General features: G+C 44.5%; 1 protein-coding gene across 9 annotated transcripts; it reads right to left on the minus strand.

Moving 5' to 3' along the window:
- Positions 1-11,381: 11,381 nt before the first annotated feature.
- On the minus strand, positions 11,382-15,063 carry LOC125538428 (uncharacterized). Of its 9 annotated transcripts, none has more exons than XR_015616848.1 (4): positions 14,640-15,063; positions 14,464-14,543; positions 14,100-14,261; positions 11,382-12,430 (listed from the first exon to the last, which is right to left on the minus strand). XR_015616848.1 is itself a non-coding variant. In XM_048701682.2 (3 exons), the coding sequence occupies exons 1-3, from the start codon at positions 14,930-14,932 to the stop codon at positions 14,233-14,235; spliced, it is 402 nt and encodes a 133-aa protein (XP_048557639.1). In that variant the 5' UTR covers positions 14,933-15,063; the 3' UTR covers positions 11,382-14,232. The 9 variants fall into 9 exon arrangements, 2 of the variants coding, with proteins under 2 accessions (XP_048557639.1, XP_048557640.1); XR_007296342.2 differs by having other exon boundaries at positions 11,382-11,776; positions 14,640-15,062; XR_007296343.2 differs by having other exon boundaries at positions 11,382-11,776; positions 14,470-14,543; positions 14,640-15,060.
- Between the last annotated feature and the right edge of the window lie 9,100 nt (positions 15,064-24,163).

The raw sequence follows: 24,163 nt of genomic DNA on the forward strand, positions 1-24,163 counted from the left end.
AATGTGTAATTCAAATTACAGTTGGTTTCTTTATGAGAAAATATGATTAGGGGTTCGCTCTTATAGTCACTAGTATCATCTCTCGTACACATGTTGGTGCATAGAAATAAGCACATATCAAGTTAAACCCCTCACATGTCTATATGTTCTGTAACATAATTAATTGATAATTCATATACACATCATGTCCATGAATTCAAGCATTAAATAACATGCAATTCTAACCCATAAGGTGTTGGGGAACGTTGCAGAAAACAAAAATTTTCCTATGGCTTCACCAAGATCCATCTATGAGTTCATCTAGCAACGAGTGATCGGATGCATCTACATACCTTTGTAGATCGCGAGCGGAAGCATTCAAAGAACGGGGATGAGGTAGTCGAACACGACGTGATCCAAATCACCGGAGATCCTAGCACCGAACGGACGGTACCTCCGCGTTCAACACATGTACGGTCAGCGTAATGTCTCCTTCTTCTTGATCCAGCAAGGGGGAAGGAGAAGTTGATGAAGATCCAACAGCACGACGGCGTGGTGGTGGATGCAGGGCGTCACAGTAGCAGGGCTTCGCCTATACTACGAGAGAGAGATGTAACAGGGGAGAGGGAGGCGCCAAAAGGCTGAGGTATGATGTCCTCCATCTCCTCCACTATATATAGGGGTGTCTAAGGGGGGAGCCGGCCCTAGGAGATCCAATCTCCTAGGGGGGCGGCGGCCAAGGGGTGGGGGGCTTGCCCCCCAAGCAAGGGGGCGCCCCCCTTTAGGGTTTCCCCAAAACCCTAGGCGCATGGGCCCTTTTGGGGCTGGTGCCCTTGGCCCATATAGGCCAAGGCACACCCCTTACAGCCCATGTGGCCCCCGGGGCAGGTGGCCCCACCCGGTGGACCCCCGGGACCCTTCTGGTGGTCCCGGTACAATACCGGTGACCCCAAGACTTGTCCCGATGGCCGAAATAGCACTTCTTATATATAATTCTTTACCTCCGGACCATTCCGAAACTCCTCGTGACGTCCGGGATCTCATCCGGGACTCCGAACAACATTCGGGTTACTGCATATACATATCTTCACAACCCTAGCGTCATCGAACCTTAAGTGTGTAGACCCTACGGGTTCGGGAGACAGGCAGACATGACCGAGACGACTCTCCGGTCAATAACCAACAGCGGGATCTGGATACCCATGTTGGCTCCCACATGCTCCACGATGATCTCATCGGATGAACCACGATGTCAAGGATTCAAGCAACCCCGTATGCAATTCCCTTTGTCAATCGATATGTTACTTGCCCGAGATTCGATCGTCGGTATCCCAATACCTTGTTCAATCTCGTTACCGGCAAGTCACTTTACTCGTACCGTAATGCATGATCCCGTGACCAGACACTTGGTTACTTTGAGCTCATTATGATGATGCATTACTGAGTGGGCCCAGTGATACCTCTCCGTTATACGGAGTGACAAATCCCAGTCTTGATCCGTGTCAACCCAACAGATACTTTCGGAGATACCCGTAGTCTACCTTTATAGTCACCCAGTTACGTTGTGACGTTTGGTATACCCAAAGCACTCCTACGGTATCCGGGAGTTACACGATCTCATGGTCTAAGGAAAAGATACTTGACATTGGAAAAACTCTAGCAAACGAACTATACGATCTTTATGCTATGTTTAGGATTGGGTCTTGTCCATCACATCATTCTCCTAATGATGTGATCTCGTTATCAATGACATCCAATGTCCATAGTCAGGAAACCATGACTATCTGTTGATCAACGAGCTAGTCAACTAGAGGCTTACTAGGGACATGTTGGTGTCTGTTATTCACACATGTATTACGATTTCCGGATAACACAATTATAGCATGAATAAAGACAATTATCATGAACAAGGAAATATAATAATAATTCTTTTATTATTGCCTCTAGGGCATATTTCCAACAGTCTCCCACTTGCACTAGAGTCAATAATCTAGTTACATTATGATGAATCGAACACCCATGGAATTCTGGTGTTCATCATGTTTTGCCCTAGGGAGAGGTTTAGTCAACGGATCTGCTACATTCAGGTCCGTATGTACTTTACAAATCTCTATGTCTCCATCTTGAACATTTTCACGAATGGAGTTGAACCGACGCTTGATGTGCCTTGTCTTCTTGTGAAACCTGGGCTCCTTGGCAAGTGCAATAGCTCCAGTATTGTCACAAAAGAGTTTGGTTGGCCCCGACGCATTGGGTATGACTCCTAGGTCAGTGATGAACTCCTTCACCCATATTGCTTCATGTGCTGCCTCCGAGGCTGCCATGTACTCCGCTTCACATGTAGATCCCGCCACGACGCTCTGCTTGCAACTGCACCAGCTTACTGCCCCACCATTCAAAATATACACGTATCCGGTTTGTGACTTAGAGTCATCCAGATCTGTGTCGAAGCTAGCGTCGACGTAACCCTTTACGATGATCTCTTCGTCACCTCCATAAATGAGAAACATTTCCTTAGTCCTTTTCAGGTACTTCAGGATATTCTTGACCGCTGTCCAGTGTTCCTTGCCGGGATTACTTTGGTACCTTCCTACCAAACTTACGGCAAGGTTTACATCAGGTCTGGTACACAGCATGGCATACATAATAGAACCTATGGCTGAGGCATAGGGGATGACACTCATCTCTTCTATATCTTCTGCCGTGGTCGGACATTGAGCTGAGCTCAATTTCATACCTTGTAACACAGGCAAGAACCCCTTCTTAGACTGATCCATATTGAACTTCTTCAATATCTTATCAAGGTATGTGCTTTGTGAAAGACCTATGAGGCGTCTTGATCTATCTCTATAGATCTTGATGCCTAATACATAAGCAGCTTCTCCAAGGTCCTTCATTGAAAAACTCTTATTCAAGTAGGCCTTGATGCTGTCCAAGAGTTCTATATCATTTCCCATCAAAAGTATGTCATCTACATATAATATGAGAAATGCTACAGAGCTCCCACTCACTTTCTTGTAAATGCAAGCTTCTCCATAAGTCTGCGTAAACCCAAACGCTTTGATCATCTCATCAAAGCGAATGTTCCAACTCCGAGATGCTTGCACCAACCCATAAATCGAGCGTTGGAGCTTGCACACTTTGTCAGCATTCTTAGGATCGACAAAACCTTCCGGCTGCATCATATACAATTCTTCCTTAAGGAAACCATTAAGGAATGCCGTTTTGACGTCCATTTGCCATATCTCATAATCGTAAAATGCGGCAATTGCTAACATGATTTGGACGGACTTTAGCTTCGCTACCGGTGAGAAAGTCTCATCGTAGTCAACCCCTTGAACTTGTCGATAACCCTTAGCGACAAGCCGAGCTTTATAGATGGTCACATTACCATCCGCGTCTGTCTTCTTCTTAAAGATCCATTTATTTTCTATGGCTCGCCGTTCAACGGGCAAGTCAGTCAAAGTCCATACTTTGTTTTCATACATGGATCCTATCTCGGATTTCATGGCTTCTAGCCATTTGTCGGAATCCGGGCCCGCCATCGCTTCTTCATAGTTCGAAGGTTCACCGTTGTCTAACAACATGATTTCCAAGACAGGGTTGCCGTACCACTCTGGTGCGGAACGTGTCCTTGTGGACCTTCGAATTTCAGTAGGAGCTTGATCAGAAGTATCTTGATCATTATCATTAACTTCCTCTCTAGTCGGTGCAGGCACCTCAGGAACATTTTCTTGAGTTGCGCCATTTTCCGGTTCAAGAGGTAATACTTCATCAAGTTCTACTTTCCTCCCACTTACTTCTTTCAAGAGAAACTCTTTCTCTAGAAAGAATCCATTCTTGGCAACAAAGATCTTGCCTTCGGATCTGAGGTAGAAGGTATACCCAACAGTTTCTTTAGGGTATCCTATGAAGACGCATTTTTCCGACTTGGGTTCGAGCTTTTCAGGTTGAAGTTTCTTGACATAAGCATCGCATCCCCAAACTTTTAGAAACGACAGCTTAGGTTTCTTCCGAAACCATAATTCATACGGTGTCGTCTCAACGGATTTCGACGGAGCCCTATTTAAAGTGAATGCGGCAGTCTCTAAAGCATAGCCCCAAAAAGATAGCGGTAAATCGGTAAGAGACATCATAGACCGCACCATGTCTAATAAAGTGCGATTACGACGTTCGGACACACCATTACGCTGAGGTGTTCCAGGCGGCGTGAGTTGTGAAACTATTCCACATTTTCTTAAGTGTGTGCCAAATTCGTGACTCAAGTATTCTCCTCCACGATCTGATCGTAGAAACTTGATCTTCCTGTCACGTTGATTCTCAACCTCACTCTGAAATTCCTTGAACTTTTCAAAGGTTTCAGACTTGTGTTTCATTAAGTAGATATACCCATATCTACTCAAGTCATCAGTGAGGGTGAGAACATAACGATAGCCACCGCGAGCCTCAATACTCATTGGACCGCACACATCAGTATGTATGATTTCCAATAAGTTGGTTGCTCGCTCCATTGTTCCTGAGAACGGAGTCTTGGTCATTTTACCCATGAGGCATGGTTCGCACGTGTCAAATGATTCATAATCAAGACACTCTAAAAGTCCATCAGCATGGAGCTTCTTCATGCGTTTGACACCTATGTGACCAAGGCGGCAGTGCCACAAATATGTGAGACTATCATTATCAACCTTACATCTTTTGGTACTCACACTATGAATATGTGTAGCGTTACGCTCGAGATTCATTAAGAATAAACCATTCACCATAGGAGCATGACCATAAAACATATCTCTCATATAAATAGAACAACCATTATTCTCGGATTTAAATGAGTAGCCATCTCGAATTAAACGAGATCCCGATACAATGTTCATGCTCAAAGCTGGCACTAAATAACAATTATTAAGGTTTAAAACTAATCCCGAAGGCAAATATAGAGGTAGCGTGCCGACGGCGATCACATTGACCTTGGAACCATTCCCGACGCGCATCGTCACCTCGTCCTTTGCCAGTCTCCGCTTATTTCGCAGCCCCTGCTTTGAGTTACAAATGTGAGCAACTGCACCGGTATCAAATACCCAGGAGCTACTACGGGTACTAGTAAGGTACACATCAATTACATGTATATCATATATACCTTTTGTTTTGCCAGCCTTCTTGTCTGCTAAGTATTTGGGGCAGTTCCGCTTCCAGTGACCACTTCCCTTGCAATAAAAGCACTCAGTCTCGGGCTTGGGTCCATTCTTTGGCTTCTTCCCAGCAGCTTGCTTGCCGGGCGCGGCAACTCCCTTGCCGTCCTTCTTGAAGTTCTTTTTACCCTTGCCCTTCTTGAACTTAGTGGTTTTATTGACCATCAATACTTGATGTTCCTTCTTGACTTCTACCTCTGCTGATTTCAGCATTGCAAATACCTCAGGAATGGTCTTTTCCATCCCCTGCATATTGAAGTTCATCACAAAGCTCTTGTAGCTTGGTGGAAGCGACTGGAGGATTCTGTCAATGACCGCATCATCCGGGAGATTAACTCCCAGCTGAGTCAAGCGGTTATGTAACCCAGACATAGTGAGTATGTGCTCACTGACAGAACTATTTTCCTCTATCTTACAGCTAAAGAATTTGTCGGAGACTTCATATCTCTCGACCCGGGCATGAGCTTGAAAAACCATTTTCAGCTCTTCGAACATCTCATATGCTCCATGTCTCTCAAAACGCTTTTGGAGCCCCGGCTCTAAACTGTAAAGCATGCCGCACTGAATGAGGGAGTAGTCATCAGCACGTGTCTGCCAAGCGTTCATAACGTCTTGGTTCTGTGGGACAGGCGGGTCACCTAGCGGTGCTTGTAGGACATAATCTTTCTTGGCAGCTATGAGGATGATCCTCAGGTTCCAGACCCAGTCCGTATAGTTGCTGCCATCGTCTTTCAGCTTGGTTTTCTCTAGGAGCGCGTTGAAGTTGAGGACTACGTTGGCCATTTGATCTACAAGACATATTGTAAATATTTTAGACTAAGTTCATGATAATTAAGTTCATCTAATCAAATTATTCAATGAACTCCCACTTAGATAGACATCCCTCTTCTAGTCATCTAAGTATAACATGATCCGAGTCAACTAGGTCGTGTCCGATCATCACGTGAGACGGACTAGTCAACGCCGGTGAACATCTTCATGTTGATCGTATCTTCTATACGACTCATGCTCGACCTTTCGGTCTTCTGTGTTCCGAGGCCATGTCTGTACATGCTAGACTCGTCAAGTCAACCTAAGTGTTTGCATGTGTAAATCTGTCTTACACCCGTTGTATGTGAACGTTTGGATCAAACACCCGATCATCACGTGGTGCATTGAAACAACGAACTGTCGCAACAGTGCACAGTTAGGGGGAACACTTCTTGAAATTATTATGAGGGATCATCTTATTTACTACCGTCGTTCTAAGTAAACAAGATGCAAAACATGATAAACATCACATGCAATCAAATAATAAACGTGACATGATATGGCCAATATCACATAGCTCCTTTGATCTCCATCTTGGGGCTCCATGATCATCTTGTCACCGGCTTGACACCATGATCTCCATCATCATGATCTCCATCATCGTGTCTCCATGAAGTTGCTCGCCAACTATTACTTCTACTACTATGGCTAACGCGTTTAGCAATAAAGTAAAGTAATTTACATGGCGTTTCTCAATGACACGCAGGTCATACAAAAATAAAGACAACTCCTATGGCTCCTGCCGGTTGTCATACTCATCGACATGCAAGTCGTGATTCCTATTACAATAGCATGAACAACTCATACATCATATATAGATCATTCATCATTCATCACAACTTTGGCCATATCATATCACAAAGCACTTGCTGCAAAAACAAGTTAGACGTCCTCTAATTGTTGTTGCAAGTTTTACGTGGCTGAATTAGGGTTCTAACGTTTTCTTACCTACGTGAAAGCCACAACGTGATTTGTCAACTTCTATTTACCCTTCATAAGGACCCTTTTCATCGAATCCGCTCCAACTAAAGTAGGAGAGACAGACACCCGCCAGCCACCTTATGCAACTAGTGCATGTTAGTCGGTGGAACCGGTCTCACATAAGCATACGTGTAAGGTTGGTCCGGGCCGCTTCATCCCACAATACCGTTGAAGCAAGATAAGACTAGTAGCGGCAAGAAAGTTGACAACATCTACGCCCACAACAAATTGTGTTCTACTCGCGCAAGAAGAACTACGCATAGACCTAGCTCATGATGCCACTGTTGGGGAACGTTGCAGAAAACAAAAAATTTCCTATGGCTTCACCAAGATCCATCTATGAGTTCATCTAGCAACGAGTGATCGGATGCATCTACATACCTTTGTAGATCGCGAGCGGAAGCGTTCAAAGAACGGGGATGAGGTAGTCGAACACGACGTGATCCAAATCACCGGAGATCCTAGCACCGAATGGATGGTACCTCCGCGTTCAACACACGTACGGTCAGCGTAACGTCTCCTTCTTCTTGATCCAGCAAGGGGGAAGGAGAAGTTGATGAAGATCCAACAGCACGACGGCGTGGTGGTGGATGCAGGGCGTCACAGTAGCAGGGCTTCGCCTATACTACGAGAGAGAGATGTAACAGGGGAGAGGGAGGCGCCAAAAGGCTGAGGTATGATGTCCTCCATCTCCTCCACTATATATAGGGGTGTCTAAGGGGGGAGCCGGCCCTAGGAGATCCAATCTCCTAGGGGGGCGGCGGCCAAGGGGTGGGGGCTTGCCCCCCAAGCAAGGGGGCGCCCCCCTTTAGGGTTTCCCCAAAACCCTAGGCGCATGGGCCCTTTTGGGGCTGGTGCCCTTGGCCCATATAGGCCAAGGCGCACCCCTTACAGCCCATGTGGCCCCCGGGGCAGGTGGCCCCACCCGGTGGACCCCCAGGACCCTTCCGGTGGTCCCGGTACAATACCGGTGACCCCGAAACTTGTCCCGATGGCCGAAATAGCACTTCCTATATATAATTCTTTACCTCCGGACCATTCCGGAACTCCTCGTGACGTCCGGGATCTCATCCGGGACTCCGAACAACATTCGGGTTACTGCATATACATATCTTCACAACCCTAGCGTCACCGAACCTTAAGTGTGTAGACCCTACGGGTTCGGGAGACAGGCAGACATGACCGAGACGACTCTCCGGTCAATAACCAACGGCGGGATCTGCATACCCATGTTGGCTCCCACATGCTCCACGATGATCTCATTGGATGAACCACGATGTCAAGGATTCAAGCAACCCCGTATGCAATTCCCTTTGTCAATCGATATGTTACTTGCCCGAGATTCGATCGTCGGTATCCCAATACCTCGTTCAATCTCGTTACCGGCAAGTCACTTTACCCGTACCATAATGCATGATCCCGTGACCAGACACTTGGTTACTTTGAGCTCATTATGATGATGCATTACTGAGTGGGCCCAGTGATACCTCTCCGTCATACGGAGTGACAAATCCCAGTCTTGATCCGTGTCAACCCAACAGATACTTTCTGAGATACCCGTAGTCTACCTTTATAGTCACCCAGTTACGTTGTGACGTTTGGTATACCCAAAGCACTCCTACGGTATCTGGGAGTTACATGATCTCATGGTCTAAGGAAAAGATACTTGACATTGGAAAAACTCTAGCAAACGAACTATACGATCTTTATGCTATGTTTAGGATTGGGTCTTGTCCATCACATCATTCTCCTAATGATGTGATCTCGTTATCAATGACATCCAATGTCCATAGTCAGGAAACCATGACTATCTGTTGATCAACGAGCTAGTCAACTAGAGGCTTACTAGGGACATGTTGGTGTTTGTTATTCACACATGTATTACGATTTCCGGATAACACAATTATAGCATGAATAAAGACAATTATCATGAACAAGGAAATATAATAATAATGCTTTTATTATTGCCTCTAGGGCATATTTCCAACATAAGGATATCGGGCAACTTCGCACCAGGGGCTCCCCCAATTTGGAGCTTCGTTGGCCGTTAGATCCTGGTGAAATTGTTCTTCAGTCATCTCGTTCGTTCGATTTTCATTGATCGTTTTCATTGTGTGGTTGTTTTTCCTCGATCAATGATAGATGGGCTCGTGCCATGTGCACGTTGGCTGGGTGAAGCATTCAGTGTTGGGGAACGCAGTAATTTCAAAAAAAATCCTACGCACACGCAAGATCATGGTGATGCATAGCAACGAGTGGGGAGAGTGTTGTCCATGTACCCTCGTAGACTGAAAGCGGAAGCGTTAGCACAACGCGGTTGATGTAGTCGTACGTCTTCACGATCCGACCGATCAAGTACCGAACGTACGGCACCTCCGAGTTCAGCACACGTTCTACCCGATGACGTCCCTCGAACTCCGATCCAGCCGAGTGTTGAGGGAGAGTTTCGTCAGCACGACGGCGTGGTGACGATGTTGATGTTCTACCGATGCAGGGCTTCGCCTAAGCACCGCTCCAGTATTATCGAGGTGGACTATGGTGGAGGGGGGCACCGCACACGGCTAAGAGATCAATGATCAATTATTGTATCTATGGGGTGCCCCCTGCCCCCGTATATAAAGGAGCAAGGGGGTGCGGCCAGCCATAGGAGGAGGCGCGCCGGAGGACCCCTCCTTTTTCCTAGTTGGATTAGGACTTGGGGGGAAGGAGGAGAGAGGGGAAAGGAAAGGGGGGCGTCCCCCCCCCTCCTTGTCCAATTCGGACTTGAGGGGGAGGGGCGCGCGGCTGCCCCTTGGCCGCCTCTCCTCTTCCTCCACTTGGGCCCATAAGGCCCAATAGCCTCCGGGGGGTTCTGGTAACCCCTCCGGTACTCCGGTAAAATCACTATTTCACCCGGAACACTTCCGATATCCAAACATAGGCTTCCAATATATCAATCTTCATGTCTCGACCATTTTAAGACTCCTCATCATGTCCGTGATCACATCCGGGACTCCGAACAACCTTCGATACATCAAAACACATAAACTCATAATAAAACTGTCATCGCAACGTTAAGCGTGCGGACCCTACGGGTTCGAGAACTATGTAGACATGACCGAGACACGTCTCCGGTCAATAAATAATAGCGGAACCTGGATGCTCATATTGGCTCCTACATATTCTATGAAGATCTTTATCGGTCAGACCGCATAACAACATACGTTGTTCCCTTTGTCATCGGTATGCTACTTGGCCGAGATTCGATCGTCGGTATCTCAATACCTAGTTCAATCTCGTTACCGGCAAGTCTCTTTACTCGTTCCGTAATACATCATCCCGCAACTAACTCATTAGTTGCAATGCTTGCAAGGCTTAAGTGATGTGCATTATCGAGAGGGCCCAGAGATACCTCTCCGACAATCGGAGTGACAAATCTTAATCTCGAAATACGCCAACCCAACAAGTACTTTCGGAGACACCTGTAGAGCACCTTTATAATCACCCAGTTACGTTGTGACGTTTGGTAGCACACAAAGTGTTCCTCCGATAAACGGGAGTTGCATAATCTCATAGTCATAGGAACATGTATAAGTCATGAAGAAAGCAATAGCAACATACTAAACGATCGTGTGCTAAGCTAACGGAATGGGTCATGTCAATCACATCATTCTCCCAATGATGTGATCCCGTTAATGAAATGACAACTCATGTCTATGGTTAGGAAACATAACCATCTTCGATTAACGAGCTAGTCAAGTAGAGGCATACTAATGACACTTTGTTTGTCTATATATTCACACGTGTATTATGTTTCCGGTTAATACAATTTTAGCATGAATAATAAACATTTATCATGATATAAGGAAATAAATAATAACTTTATTATTGCCTCTAGAGCATATTTCCTTCAGTCTTCCACTTGCACTAGAGTCAATAATCTAGATTACACAGTAATGATTCTAACACCCATGGAGCTTTGGTGCTGATCATGTTTTGCTTGTGGAAGAGGCTTAGTCAAGGGGTATGCAACATTCAGATCCGTATGTATCTTGCAAATTTCTATATCTCCCACCTGGACTAGATCCCGGATGAAATTGAAGCGTCTCTTGATGTCACTACACCACAACACGAACGCAAGGGCATGTAAACTGCCGGGAGAACACACTTAACAGGGCAGGTAAACTGCCGGGAGTCAATTTCTCCCGGCAGATAGAACTGCCACGAGAACGGCTGCCGGGAATAACTTCTCCCGGCAGATAAATTTTCCCGGCAGTTTATCTGCCCCGAACAATATACATACCGGCAGTTCCATTGCCAGCACACACAAGTTTACCCGGCTGATAATCTGCCATCACGTTTTATTTCACCAATAGTCTAGGCTATTCTGGGCAACATGTCCCCAGTTTAATGATGTTCAGGCCTGGTGCAAAATTTCACTCGAGATTCAATAGCACACCCCAAACACTTTCATACTAAAATTTCAACATTTCAACATACATTTGTTCAGTAGCATCCAACCACATCAATTAACATAATTTACAACTAAGTTACACCAACTGTTTGAGCTTGACTCATGGCTACAACCATGTCCAATAAGACAATGGCATTATCACATTTTCTGCTCAGCCGTTTGTTGGATGACATTAGTACATTACCATATTCATGGGATGTCTTTTGAATACCATTCTCAGCACTATCCTGTGAATCTGCATTACTCCAAGAGGGCCACATGTCTCCAGCAGAAGAGTCACCAAACTTGCAATGCTCTGAAGATCAGACTAACCTCGCCTCACTTGATTGTGTTGTTACTATGAAGATCTTCTAGTGGTGATGCCAACCTGAACAGACAAGATGGTACAACTGCTATAAGGTAATAACTTTGTTAAATGATCTATACTGCAGCACAAAAAAATGGACATAATATCACATAGAAAATACATACTGGCATAATAATCATTTGGCAGGCAAAGAAGCAAATCATAGTGATGTTTTCAAAGCAAGTAGCATACAGCTACATATGGTAGTTGCCATGTATTTCTACTGCATGTTTTCAAACTTCCCCTGTGTATCTATAGCAATATTATTGCTGCTGAGTATGAATTCACAAACATTGATACCTTCCAGTACAGTTCAAGATATGTATAAACATGACATAAATAACCATTGTTTCATATTCATACTCGAAATGATCAAGTAAGCAAGAGTAGTTTCATTTTGACATATTGAGTTTTGCTATGCTAACAACTTGAATGTTTAGTCATGAGTCGCGACACTCAGAAGTTGAACTTCACAAATTCGTGTAAAATACTAGAATGTTTAGATCCTTAGCGGCAGCTATATGGTTGAGGTCAGCACAACCACCAAGGTATGTACACCGAGCCATTCAGCCGCCAACCACCTTAGCTAACCTCACTTCCTCTTCTGCCTTCTTGTTTCTCCTCTCATAATCTCATCTCCTCTGATCCTCTCCTCCAGATGGCTCCTCTGGTCCTCTTAATGCATTAAGTGAGATTGCAATGGATCAAGCTGTATTAGCATAAAACAAGCTGAAAAATGTGTGCCCGTATTGGCGCTTTTATTAAAATGACAAATTTACGTATCTGTATCGGCCTGATACTGAAACATGTATCCATGTCAGTTCAATATATACTGCTAAGCTTTTGTAAATAATTGTTCATGTCTCTCCTCCTTTGGATCATAAAAATAGAAGCATGATATGTCTAAACATAGATCTTAGCATGACACAAGAATCCTTGAATGTCCTTCCGCATATACATCTATGTCTCCTACATATTCTCTTCGTAAGCGTTCTAATTGTTAGAGGAGTCATAGAGTTTTTAAGCCTCCAAATTAGCATGAGTGAGCATTTGACTGAGTAAACTTCTCCTTTTAGTTGAAAGAATGCAATATTGTAAATATAATTTCTTTAGTCTACTACTCAGCTAGACTTGGTCAATCTTAACTCGACAGAATGCAGCAGCCCATACCCAAATTTGCGCAACAACCAGTTAATGAACAACCTATATACATATAAAATTAAAAAATGGATACCATACGTAAATGATACAAGCTACAAATCTATATCGAACACATCAGAGATATATTAGTCGTGTTTGGTTGTAGAAGAATTTTTTATCCTGGAAATAACACTTATAGTGCAAACTGCAAAAGCATACAAATATTATTTTGTATTCTAGAGTATGAAAGTTTAAGCAAGGATTATGGCACCTATGTGAACTTACATCGCTCTAGGAAAGTATTTCAACAAACTAAGTGGTGTTAGTGTTACAGAAACAAACTCTCTGTCTCTCCCTCTCACTGACAATTTAAATAAAAGAATTGAATATTTACACTCAATTCAATGGCATTGCAGTCCCACTCCATTGTCTGAATGAGAGCATGGTTCATCTAGCAATATTGAATATTTACATTCTGACTGAATATAAACCATAGTGCTGCTTTCAAAGCAAGTAGCTTTTACTAGCATGTTTTCAGACTTTCAGTGTGTATATATCTATAGCAAGATTACTACAGCTGATTATAAACTCACAAATGTTGTTCCTTCCAGTACATTCAGGCTGTATAGAAAATGGTAAATAGTAAACGGCAGGTCAGCCAATTTTTACACATGAGGTGCTTCCTTTTTGAAACAGCCCCCAGTTAAGAGGAAAAAAGTATAAGCATCTAGAACAAAATTATGCAAAGAGAGAAGCCTCCACGCATGTATATGTGGCTCCCAAGTCCCACCATCAATCCATAAAAAGGATTTTCTGAAAGAAAATAGAGCTGGCATAACTAAGGTAAAGGTCACTTGTGTTCCTCTCAAATAAATCACTTGTATTAGCATGGCATGTAGCAGGACTCTTGCGTGGAGAGGTCTCGGGGCTGTTCGCTAGGTTGTATAGGCGGGGCGGGTAGTTCGTGAGTAATCCGTGTGGTGAACCTTGGGCCTAAGGCCGTGGATGTAAAAACGTGGATGGGGCTCTCCACCTCTTTCTTCTATTAACAATTTAACATATGATACACATGCTTGTGCGTATTCTAGAGAAAAAAAATCACTTGTATTAGCCAATGTGATGACTCAGTGTCTCCAATCGTGCAGTTTCTAATTGAAGTGTTGAAAATCAGATTATACGTGTGAAGAGAAATGTTACCACTCACGCGAAATTTTGTGAGCAAGGTTCTGTTTCTTTGTTCATTTGCAAGATTGTAGTTTACTTCTTTTTCCCAAGAGTGCTCTTTCCATGTTCTTTCTTAGGGCAGAGGATTCCTTCTACTTTCAAGGGGTGCAGCCTCATTCTACTTCCTTCTTGCCCAGTTGCCCTGCAGAGGCAAAACAGAAAATCATACATATAATGTTAGATTATGAATGTTTGCTAAGAAACAATGTGGCCAAAGGTAGGCACAAAAAAGAAAAGTGTCAGCTCTCCAGGCTCGCGAACAGACAAAAGTTCAGTGGCCATGGTCGCTGACTATCTGGGGTAGCAGTAACAAAAAATCGACCCAACAAGTTAGGGGAACTCACTCATACCAAAAAGTCTAACAGCCTCGTCCCCTCCGAGCAGCCAACAAAATTGTAAGAAACCAAAAACATCTGGAGCAAGGCTACAGGAAAGAGGATACACGTGTAGTGTGCTCGGTGTAAGCTTCCCAATAGAGCAGAAAAATAGAGGTGCGCACCTTTGGTAAGGAAATGCACACCTGTATCGAGTCCACCGTGACGGATCTGACATCTGAGCAGCGTGGTGTGCCAGCATAGTGAGGAGCACGCACCGCTCCTGCCGTCGGAGTGGAGGATGCCGTGATGGGGATCTGTGCGCGCCACAGCCTGGTGGTGGGACGACGACCCTGAGACGACAGAGGAGGCAAGAAGCACGGCTTCCTCTAGTGCTTGTGGTCGCCACGCTCGCAGCACGATGAAGGGGGCTCCCTTCCCTCCTGGGGTCTGGTGCTGGAGAGGGAGGCGGCGTCGACCTCGCCGCACCGGGCGCCATCGACGCCGGTGGGGGTCGCCTAGGTCGGCGGAGGAGGGGGGCGGCGGACGGGGGCGGCGGAGGAGGCTATGTGGATTGTGGACGAGGGTTCGATTTGGGGAAGATCTGGTTGGGTCGACGATTATAATTGTTTTTTTTTCTTTGAGCGGTCCACGCGCGCTACCCGCGCATTTAGGCCCAATTATTTCGGTCTCCCGCCAAACAGACGCTCCCGGCAGATAGTGGGCCGTGAATTTAGTTCTCGCGGCAGACAAAGTGTCCTCACGGACGGAAATTCTTGCCAGCAGTCCGTGCGCCCTTGTACCTACAGTTCCACTGCCACTAAGTACTTCTACCGGTAGTAGTAAAATCCCCGGTAGATAATTTGCCTTTGTTCTTGTATTTCTTCCTGCAGCTAACTGTCCCAATTAAATGTTGTGGTATAATGCGTATTTGGTTCTCTTGTGAAATCTGAATTTCTTCGCTAAGGCAATTGCTTCAGTATTGTCATAAAAGATTTTCATTGAACCGGATATACTAGGTATGACACTTAGATCGAATATGAACTCCTTCATCCAGACTCCTTCATTTGCTGCTTCCAAAGCAGCTATGTACTCCGCTTCACACATAGATCCCGCCACGACGCTTTGTTTAGAACTGCACCAACTGACAGCTCCATCGTTCAATGTAAACACGTATCCGATTTGTGATTTAGAATCGTCCGGATCAGTGTCAAAGCTTGCATCAACGTAACCATTTACGATGAGCTCTTTGTCACCTCCATAAACGAGAAACATATTCTTAGTCCTTTTCAGGTACTTCAGGATGTTCTTGACCGATATCCAGTGATCCACTCCTAGATTACTTTGATACCTCCCTGCTAGACTTATAGCAAGGCACACATCAAGTCTGGTACACAGCATTGCATACATGATAGAGCCTATGGCTGAAGCATAGGGAACATATTTCATTTTTTCTCTATCTTCTGCAGTGGTCGGGCATTGAGTCTTACTCAACTTCACACCTTGTAACACAGGCAAGAACCCTTTCTTTGGTTGATCCATTTTGAACTTCTTCAAAACTTTCTCAAGGTATGTGTTTTGTGAAAGTCTAATTAAGCGTCTTGATCTATCTCTATAGATCTTAATGCCCAATATATAAGCAGCTTAACCGAGGTCTTTCATTAAAAAACTCTTATTCAAGTATCCCTTTATGCTATCCAGAAATTCTATATCATTTCCAATCAGCAATATGTCATCCACATATAATATCAGAAATGCTACAGAGCTCCCACTCACTTTCTTGTAAATACAAACTTCTCCGAAAGTCCGTATAAAACCAAATGCTTTGATCACACTATCAAAGCGTTTATTCCAACTCCGAGAGGCTTGCACCAGTCCATAAATGGATCGCTGGAGCTTGCACACTTTGTTAGATCCCTCTGGATCGACAAAACCTTCCGGTTGCATCATATACAACTCTTCTTCTAGAAATCCATTCAAGAATGTAGTTTTGACATCCATCTGCCATATTTCATAATCATAAAACACATCAATTGCTAACATGATTCGGACAGACTTAAGCATCGCTACGGGTGAGAAGGTCTCATCGTAGTCAATCCCTTGAACTTGTCGAAAACCTTTTGCAACAAGTCGAGCTTTGTAGACAGTAACATTACCGTCAGCGCCAGTCTTCTTCTTGAAGATTCATTTATTCTCAATTGCTTGCCGATCAACGGGCAAGTCAACCAAAGTCCACACTTTGTTCTCATACATGGATCCCATCTCAGATTTCATGGCTTCAAGCCATTTTGCGGAATCTGGGCTCACCATCGCTTCTTCATAGTTCGTAGGTTCATCATGATCTAGTAGCATGACTTCCAAACAGGATTACCGTACTACTCTGGTGTGGATCTTACTCTGGTTGATCTACGAGGTTCAGTAGCAACTTGATCTGAAGTTCCATGATCATCATCATTAACTTCCTCACTAATTGGTGTAAGTGTCACAGAAACCGGTTTCTGTGATGTACTACTTTCCAATAAGGGAGCAGGTACAATTACCTCATCAAGTTCTACTTTCCTCCCATTCACTTCTTTTGAGAGAAACTCCTTCTCTAAAAAGGATCCATTCTTAACAACGAATGTCTTGCCTTCGAATCTGTGATAGAAGGTGTACCCAACAGTCTCCTTTGGGTATCCTATGAAGACACATTTCCCCAACTTGGGTTCGAGCTTATCAGGTTGAAACTTTTTCACATAAGCATCGCAGTCCCAAACTTTAAGAAACGACAACTTTGGTTTCTTGCCAAACCACAGTTCATAAGGCGTCGTCTCAACGGATTTTGATGGTGCCCTATTTAACGTGAATGCGGCCGTCTCTAAAGCATAACCCCAAAACGATAGCGGTAAATCTGTAAGAGACATCATAGATCGCACCATATCAAGTAAAGTGCGATTACGACGTTCGGACACACCATTACGCTGTGGTGTTCCGGGTGGCGTGAGTTGTGAAACTATTCCGCATTGTTTCAAATATAGACCAAACTCGTAACTCAAATATTCTCCTCCACGATCAGATCGTAGATACTTTATTTTCTTGTTACGATGATTTTTAACTTTACTCTGAAATTCTTTGAACTTTTCAAATGTTTCAGATTTATATTTCATTAAGTAGATATACCCATATCTCCTTAAATCATCTGTGAAGGTGAGAAAATAACGATATCCGCCACGAGCCTCAACATTCATCGGACCACATACATCTGTATGTATTATTTCCAACAAATCTGTTGCTCTCTCCATAGTACCGGAGAACGGCATTTTAGTCATCTTGCCCATGAGGCACGGTTCGCAAATACCAAGTGATTCATAATCAAGTGGTTCCAAAAGTCCATCAGTATGGAGTTTCTTCATGCGCTTTACACCGATATGACCTAAACGGCAGTGCCACAAATAATTTGCACTATCATGATCAACTCTGCATCTTTTGACTTCAACATTATGAATATGTCTATCACTACTATCGAGATTCATCAAAAATAGACCACTCTTCAAGGGTGCATGACCATAAAAGATATTACTCATATAAATAGAACAACCATTATTCTCTGATTTAAATGAATAATCGTCTCGCATCAAACAAGATCAAGATATAATGTTTATGCTCAACGCTAGCACCAAATAACAATTGTTTAGGTCTAATACTAATCCCGAAGGTATATGTAGAGGTAGTGTGCCGACCGCGATCACATCGACTTTGGAACCATTTCCCACGCGCATCGTCACCTCGTCCTTTGCCAGTGTTCGCTTAATCTATAGTCCCTGTTTCGAGTTGCAAATAATAGCAACAGAACCAGTATCAAATACCCTGGTGCTACTGCGAGCTCTAGTAAGGTACACATCAATAACATGTATATCACATATACCTTTGTTCACCTTGCCATCCTTCTTATCTGCCAAATACTTGGGGCAGTTCCGCTTCCAGTGACCAGTCTGCTTGCAGTAGAAGCACTCAGTCTCAGGCTTAGGTCCAGACTTGGGTTTCTTCTCCTGAGCAGCAACTTGCTTGCTGTTCTTCTTAAAGTTCCCCTTCTTCTTCCCTTTACCCTTTGTTCTTGAAACTGGTGGTCTTATTGACCATCGACACTTTATGCTCCATCTTGATTTCTACCTTTGCAGCTTTTAGCATTGCGAAGAGCTCGAGAATCGTCTTATCCATCCCTTGCATGTTATAGTTCATCACGAAGCTCTTGTAACTTGGTGGAAGTGATTGGAGAATTCTGTCAATGACGCTATCATCCGGAAGATTAACTCCCAATTGAATCAAGTGATTACAATTCCCAGACATCTTGAGTATATGCTCACTGACAGAACTATTCTCCTCCATCTTGCAGCTATAGAACTTATTGGAGACTTCATATCTCTCAATCCGGGCATTCTTCTGGAATATTAACTTCAACTCATGGAACATCTCATATGCCCCATGACGTTCAAAACGTCGTTGAAGTCCCGGTTCTAAGCCGTAAAGCATGGCACATTAAACTATTGAGTAGTCATCAGCTTTGCTCTGCCAGACATTCTTAACGTCGTCAGTTGCATCAGCAGCAGGCCTGGCACTCAGCGGTGCTTCCAGGACGTAATTCTTCTGGGCAGCAATGAGGATAATCCTCAAGTTACGGACCCAGTCTGTGTAATTGCTACCATCATCTTTCAACTTTGCTTTCTCAAGGAACGCATTAAACTTCAACGGAACAACAGCACGGGCCATCTATCTACAAACAACATAAACAAGCAAGATACTATCAGGTACTAAGTTCATGATAAATTTAAGTTCAATTTAATCATATTACTTAAGAACTCCCACTTAGAAAGACATCCCTCCAATCCTCTAAGTGATCACGTGATCCAAATCAACTAAACCATAACCGATCATCACGTGAAATGGAGTAGCTTTCATTGGTGAACATCATTATGTTGATCATATCTACTATATGATTCACGCTCGACCTTTCGGTCTCAGTGTTCCGAGGCCATATCTGCATATGCTAGGCTCGTCAAGTTTAACCTGAGTCTTCTACGTGTGCAAAAACTGGCTTGCACCCGTTGTAGATGGACGTAGAGCTTATCACACCCGATCATCACGTGGTGTCTGGGCATGACGAACTTTGGCAACGGTGCATACTCAGGGAGAACTCTTTTATCTTGAAATTTAGTGAGAGATCATCTTATAATGCTACCGTCAATCAAAGCAAGATAAGATGCATAAAAGATAAACATCACATGCAATCAATATAAGTGATATGATATGGCCATCATCATCTTGTGTTTGTGATCTCCATCTCCGAGGCACCATCATGATCACCATCGTCACCGGCGCGACACCTTGATCTCCATCGTAGCATCGTTGCCGTCTTGCCAATCTTATGCTTCTACGACTATCGCTACCGCTTAGTGATAAAGTAAAGCATTACAGGGCGATTGCATTGCATACAATAAAGCGACAACCATATGGCTCCTGCCAGTTGCCGATAACTCGGTTACAAAACATGATCATCTCATACAATAAAATTTAGCATCATGTCTTGACCATATCACGTCACAACATGCCCTGCAAAAACAAGTTAGACGTCCTCTACTTTGTTGTTGCAAGTTTTACGTGGCTGCTATGGGCTTAGCAAGAACCGTTCTTACCTACGCATCAAAACCACAACGATAGTTTGTCAAGTTGGTGATGTTTTAACCTTCGCAAGGACCGGGCGTAGCCACACTCGGTTCAACTAAAGTTGGAGAAACTGACACCCGCCAACCACCTGTGTGCAAAACACGTCGGTAGAACCAGTCTCGCGTAAGCGTACGCGTAATGTCGGTCCGGGCCGCTTCATCCAACAATACCGCCGAACCAAAGTATGACATGCTGGTAAGCAGTATGACTTATATCGCCCACAACTCACTTGTGTTCTACTCGTGCATATAACATCTACGCATAAAACCTGGCTCGGATGCCACTGTTGGGGAATGCAGTAATTTCAAAAAAATTCCTACGCACACGCAAGATCATGGTGATGCATAGCAACGAGAGGGCAGACTGTTGTCCACGTACCCTCATAGACCGAAAGCGGAAGCGTTAGCACAACGCGGTTGATGTAGTCGTACGTCTTCACGATCCGACCGATCAAGTACCAAACGTACGGCACCTCCGAGTTTAGCACATGTTCAGCCCGATGACGTCCCTCGAATTTCGATCCAGCCGAGAGTTGAGGGAGAGTTTCATCAGCATGATGGCGTGGTGACAATGTTGATGTTCTACCGACGCAGGGCTTCGCCTAAGCACCTCTACAGTATTATCGAGGTGGACTATGGTGGAGGGGGGCACCGCACACGGCTAAGAGATCAATGATCAATTGTTGTATATATGGGGTGCCCCCTGCCCCCGTATATAAAGGAGCAAGGGGGGGTGGGGCCGGCCATAGGAGGAGGTGCGCCGGAGGAGTCCTAGGACTCCCCTCCTTTTTCCTAGTTGGATTATGACTGGGGGAGGAGGAGAGAGAGGGGAAAGGAAAGGGGGCGCCGCCCCCCTCCTTGTCCAATTCGGACTTGGGAGAAGAAGGGGCACGCGGCTGCCCCTTGGACGCCTCTCCTCTTCCTCCACTTGGGCCCATAAGGCCCAATAGCCTCCGGGGGGTTCCGATAACCCCTCCGGTACTCCGGTAAAATCACTATTTTACCCGGAACACTTCCGATATCCAAACATAGGCTTCCAATATATCAATCTTCATGTCTCGACCATTTCGAGACTCCTCGTCATGTCCGTGATCACATCCGGGACTCCGAACAACCTTCGGTACATCAAACTACATAAACTCATAATAAAATTGTCATCGTAACGTTAAGCATGCAGACCCTACGGGTTCGAGAACTATGTAGACATGACCGAGACACGTCTCCGGTCAATAAACAATAGCGGAACCTGGATGCTCATATTGGCTCCTACATATTCTACGAAGATCTTTATCGGTTAGACCGCATAACAACATACGTTGTTTCCTTTGTCATCGGTATGTTACTTGCCCGAGATTCGATCGTCGGTATCTTAATACCTAGTTCAATCTCGTTACCGGCAAGTCTCTTTACTCGTTCCGTAATACATCATCCCGCAACTAACTCATTAGTTGCAATGCTTGCAAGGCTTAAGTGATGTGCATTATCGAGAGGGCCCAGAGATACCTCTCCGACAATCGGAGTGACAAATCTTAATCTCGAAATACGCCAACCCAACAAGTAATTTCGGAGACACCTGTAGAGCACCTTTATAATCACCCAGTTACGTTGTGACGTTTGGTAGCACACAAAGTGTTCCTCCGATAAACGGGAGTTGCATAATCTCATAGTCATAGGAACATGTATAAGTCATGAAGAAAGCAATAGCAACATACTAAACGATCGTGTGCTAAGCTAACGGAATGGGTCATGTCAATCACATCATTCTCCCAATGATGTGATCCCGTTAATGAAATGACAACTCATGTCTATGGTTAGGAAACACAACCATCTTCGATTAACGAGCTAGTCAAGTAGAGGCATACTAGTGACACTCTGTTTGTCTATATATTCACACATGTATTATGTTTCCGGTTAATACAATTTTAGCATGAATAATAAACATTTATCATGATATAAGGAAATAAATAATAACTTTATTATTGCCTCTAGGGCATATTTCCTTCATTCAGGGGTGTAAAGAAGCCTATCCTTGCGCGCCATGGGTCTCGCTGCCGGCATGGGCATGCGTTGATGCCCATTGGGCACAACCCCCACAAACCCTAGCCTCAGCCTCAGTCCACGACATCATCCTCCCCCCTCATCCGCCATCGCACCCTTTTTGTCCTCGTCTCTCTTCCATGCCCTTTTTCCTTTTTTTTCTTTTTCATCTCTCTCTCTTTCTCTCTCACCCGATGCTGCCCCTTGTTGTGGTTGTGTCGGGAACCACCACGGCCATGTCGTCGAAGGAAGCCGCCATCCGCTGCCTTGGAGCCGCGCAGGGTGCCTCCCAAGGGGAGCGGAGGAGAGATTTGGACGAGTGGGTGAGGAGGCGCAAGGCAAGCAAGAGGTTGGGGTCGCCGGAGGAGCACAACCACGGGGATTGGTCGCCACCAGAGCATACAGAGGAGGTCGATGCAGGGGTGCAATGGGATGGTCGGGGAGAGATCCATGTTAAATGCTCGATATTATGGTTACACGTAGATATTAAGTAGGTAGTATACTACAAATTATTACATAAGTTCTTTGACAAACTATTGAAAGTAAATATAGTTCCCATAAGAATAATGAGATGGAATTCCACTCTCTTTCACCCTTGGTGTGGCACTATCGCATACCAGTTCATTCAACCGGTTGCGCTGTGTACCATTCCAGAGATCATATCATCTTGACACAATCACTTGATAACAGGATACCAAACCAACATATATTATAGGGTACAAGAGCAAACATTACTAAACAGTATAACTGAGCCAGTTACGAGCCACCATAGCGATTCAACACTTTCAGCCGTCCGATGGCATCATTGGATGTCTCAGATCTTCTAATTTTCCCACCCAGCGTTGCTGGTCAGTTTCACCGCGCCCCAGCCAGCGTGACGGCCTGCCCAACCTAAAAGGGCTGCTGCTCCGGGAAGCAACTTAGACGGTCTGGCGTTAATTGGGCCAAGAAACAACCCAGTTAGTGTTGCACATAACCCCACCTCTACAAGACAAAAAAAGATCAATCCGTACTCTCCTTCGTCATTGTTCGTCTTCTCGGCGGCAACGATATTACATCGTGCATGGCTCTCGCCTTCTATGTTCACTCGTTAGGGTTGGGGATGGTTTAGGTACACCTCTCTGCCGCCTGGGTACTGATCCATGGGTCCTCGCCTCCTTTTCGTACGTGCTTGTTTCACGAAGTTGATCCGGGTTGACCTGTTGGGAGTTTGAGACAGGCAGGTGCCGTGGTTTAATCTGTTCGGGACACACATGCCTGACTTGAGGCTCGTGCATGCCATAGAACAGATTGGTTCTGTACTTTTTGGTCTCCTGCTATCACCCGTCTTTTTGGGTGAGTTCTTAATTTTTCTGACTGATTGTAGTTTTTTGTACTTTTTGGTCTCCTGCTATCACCCGTCTTTTTGGGTGAGTTCTTAATTTTTCCGACTGATTGTAGTTTTCTGCTGCCCGTTTAACACATTATCCTTTTTTTAGGATTCACATTATCCATTGTTGATGTGTGCTTTAGGGTGTGATCCGGGTTGCGTCCAGCCGGCAACACTTCCAAGTATCGGCACCACTTGTTGATCAAAGACGCTGGCCATCTTCTGAATACTGACTTAGACTACGTGCAACATCTTGGTGGAGACACCCCTTTGAAAAGAGATGCTAAACTGGCCTTAAAAGATTTACATTATCGCCCAAATCAAGTCAGGGCTTTTCTGGAATTCTTGATTTTAGGGGCGGCACCTACAAGCCGTACCTGATAGAAGATAGTGTGCTCTTTCTGCAGAACATTCTATTGTATACGTGTCGGGAAAATGCTTCTTGCACAACAAGGGAAATAAATATTCCCCACAAAAAAACAAGGAAATAAATTTGACAATGACCGCATGTAATTTTATTTTTATGAAAACATATTTAGGCCACCCGGATTTCATCAATCACTAAATTATGGTTATATTTCTACTCTTTATGAATTGTTTTGTACTCCCTCCATTTCTTTATATA

The sequence above is a fragment of the Triticum urartu genome, chromosome 2A, assembly GCF_056163025.1.
Source record: "Triticum urartu cultivar PI428250 chromosome 2A, HENAU_Tu73, whole genome shotgun sequence".
Taxonomy (NCBI): Eukaryota; Viridiplantae; Streptophyta; class Magnoliopsida; order Poales; family Poaceae; genus Triticum; species Triticum urartu.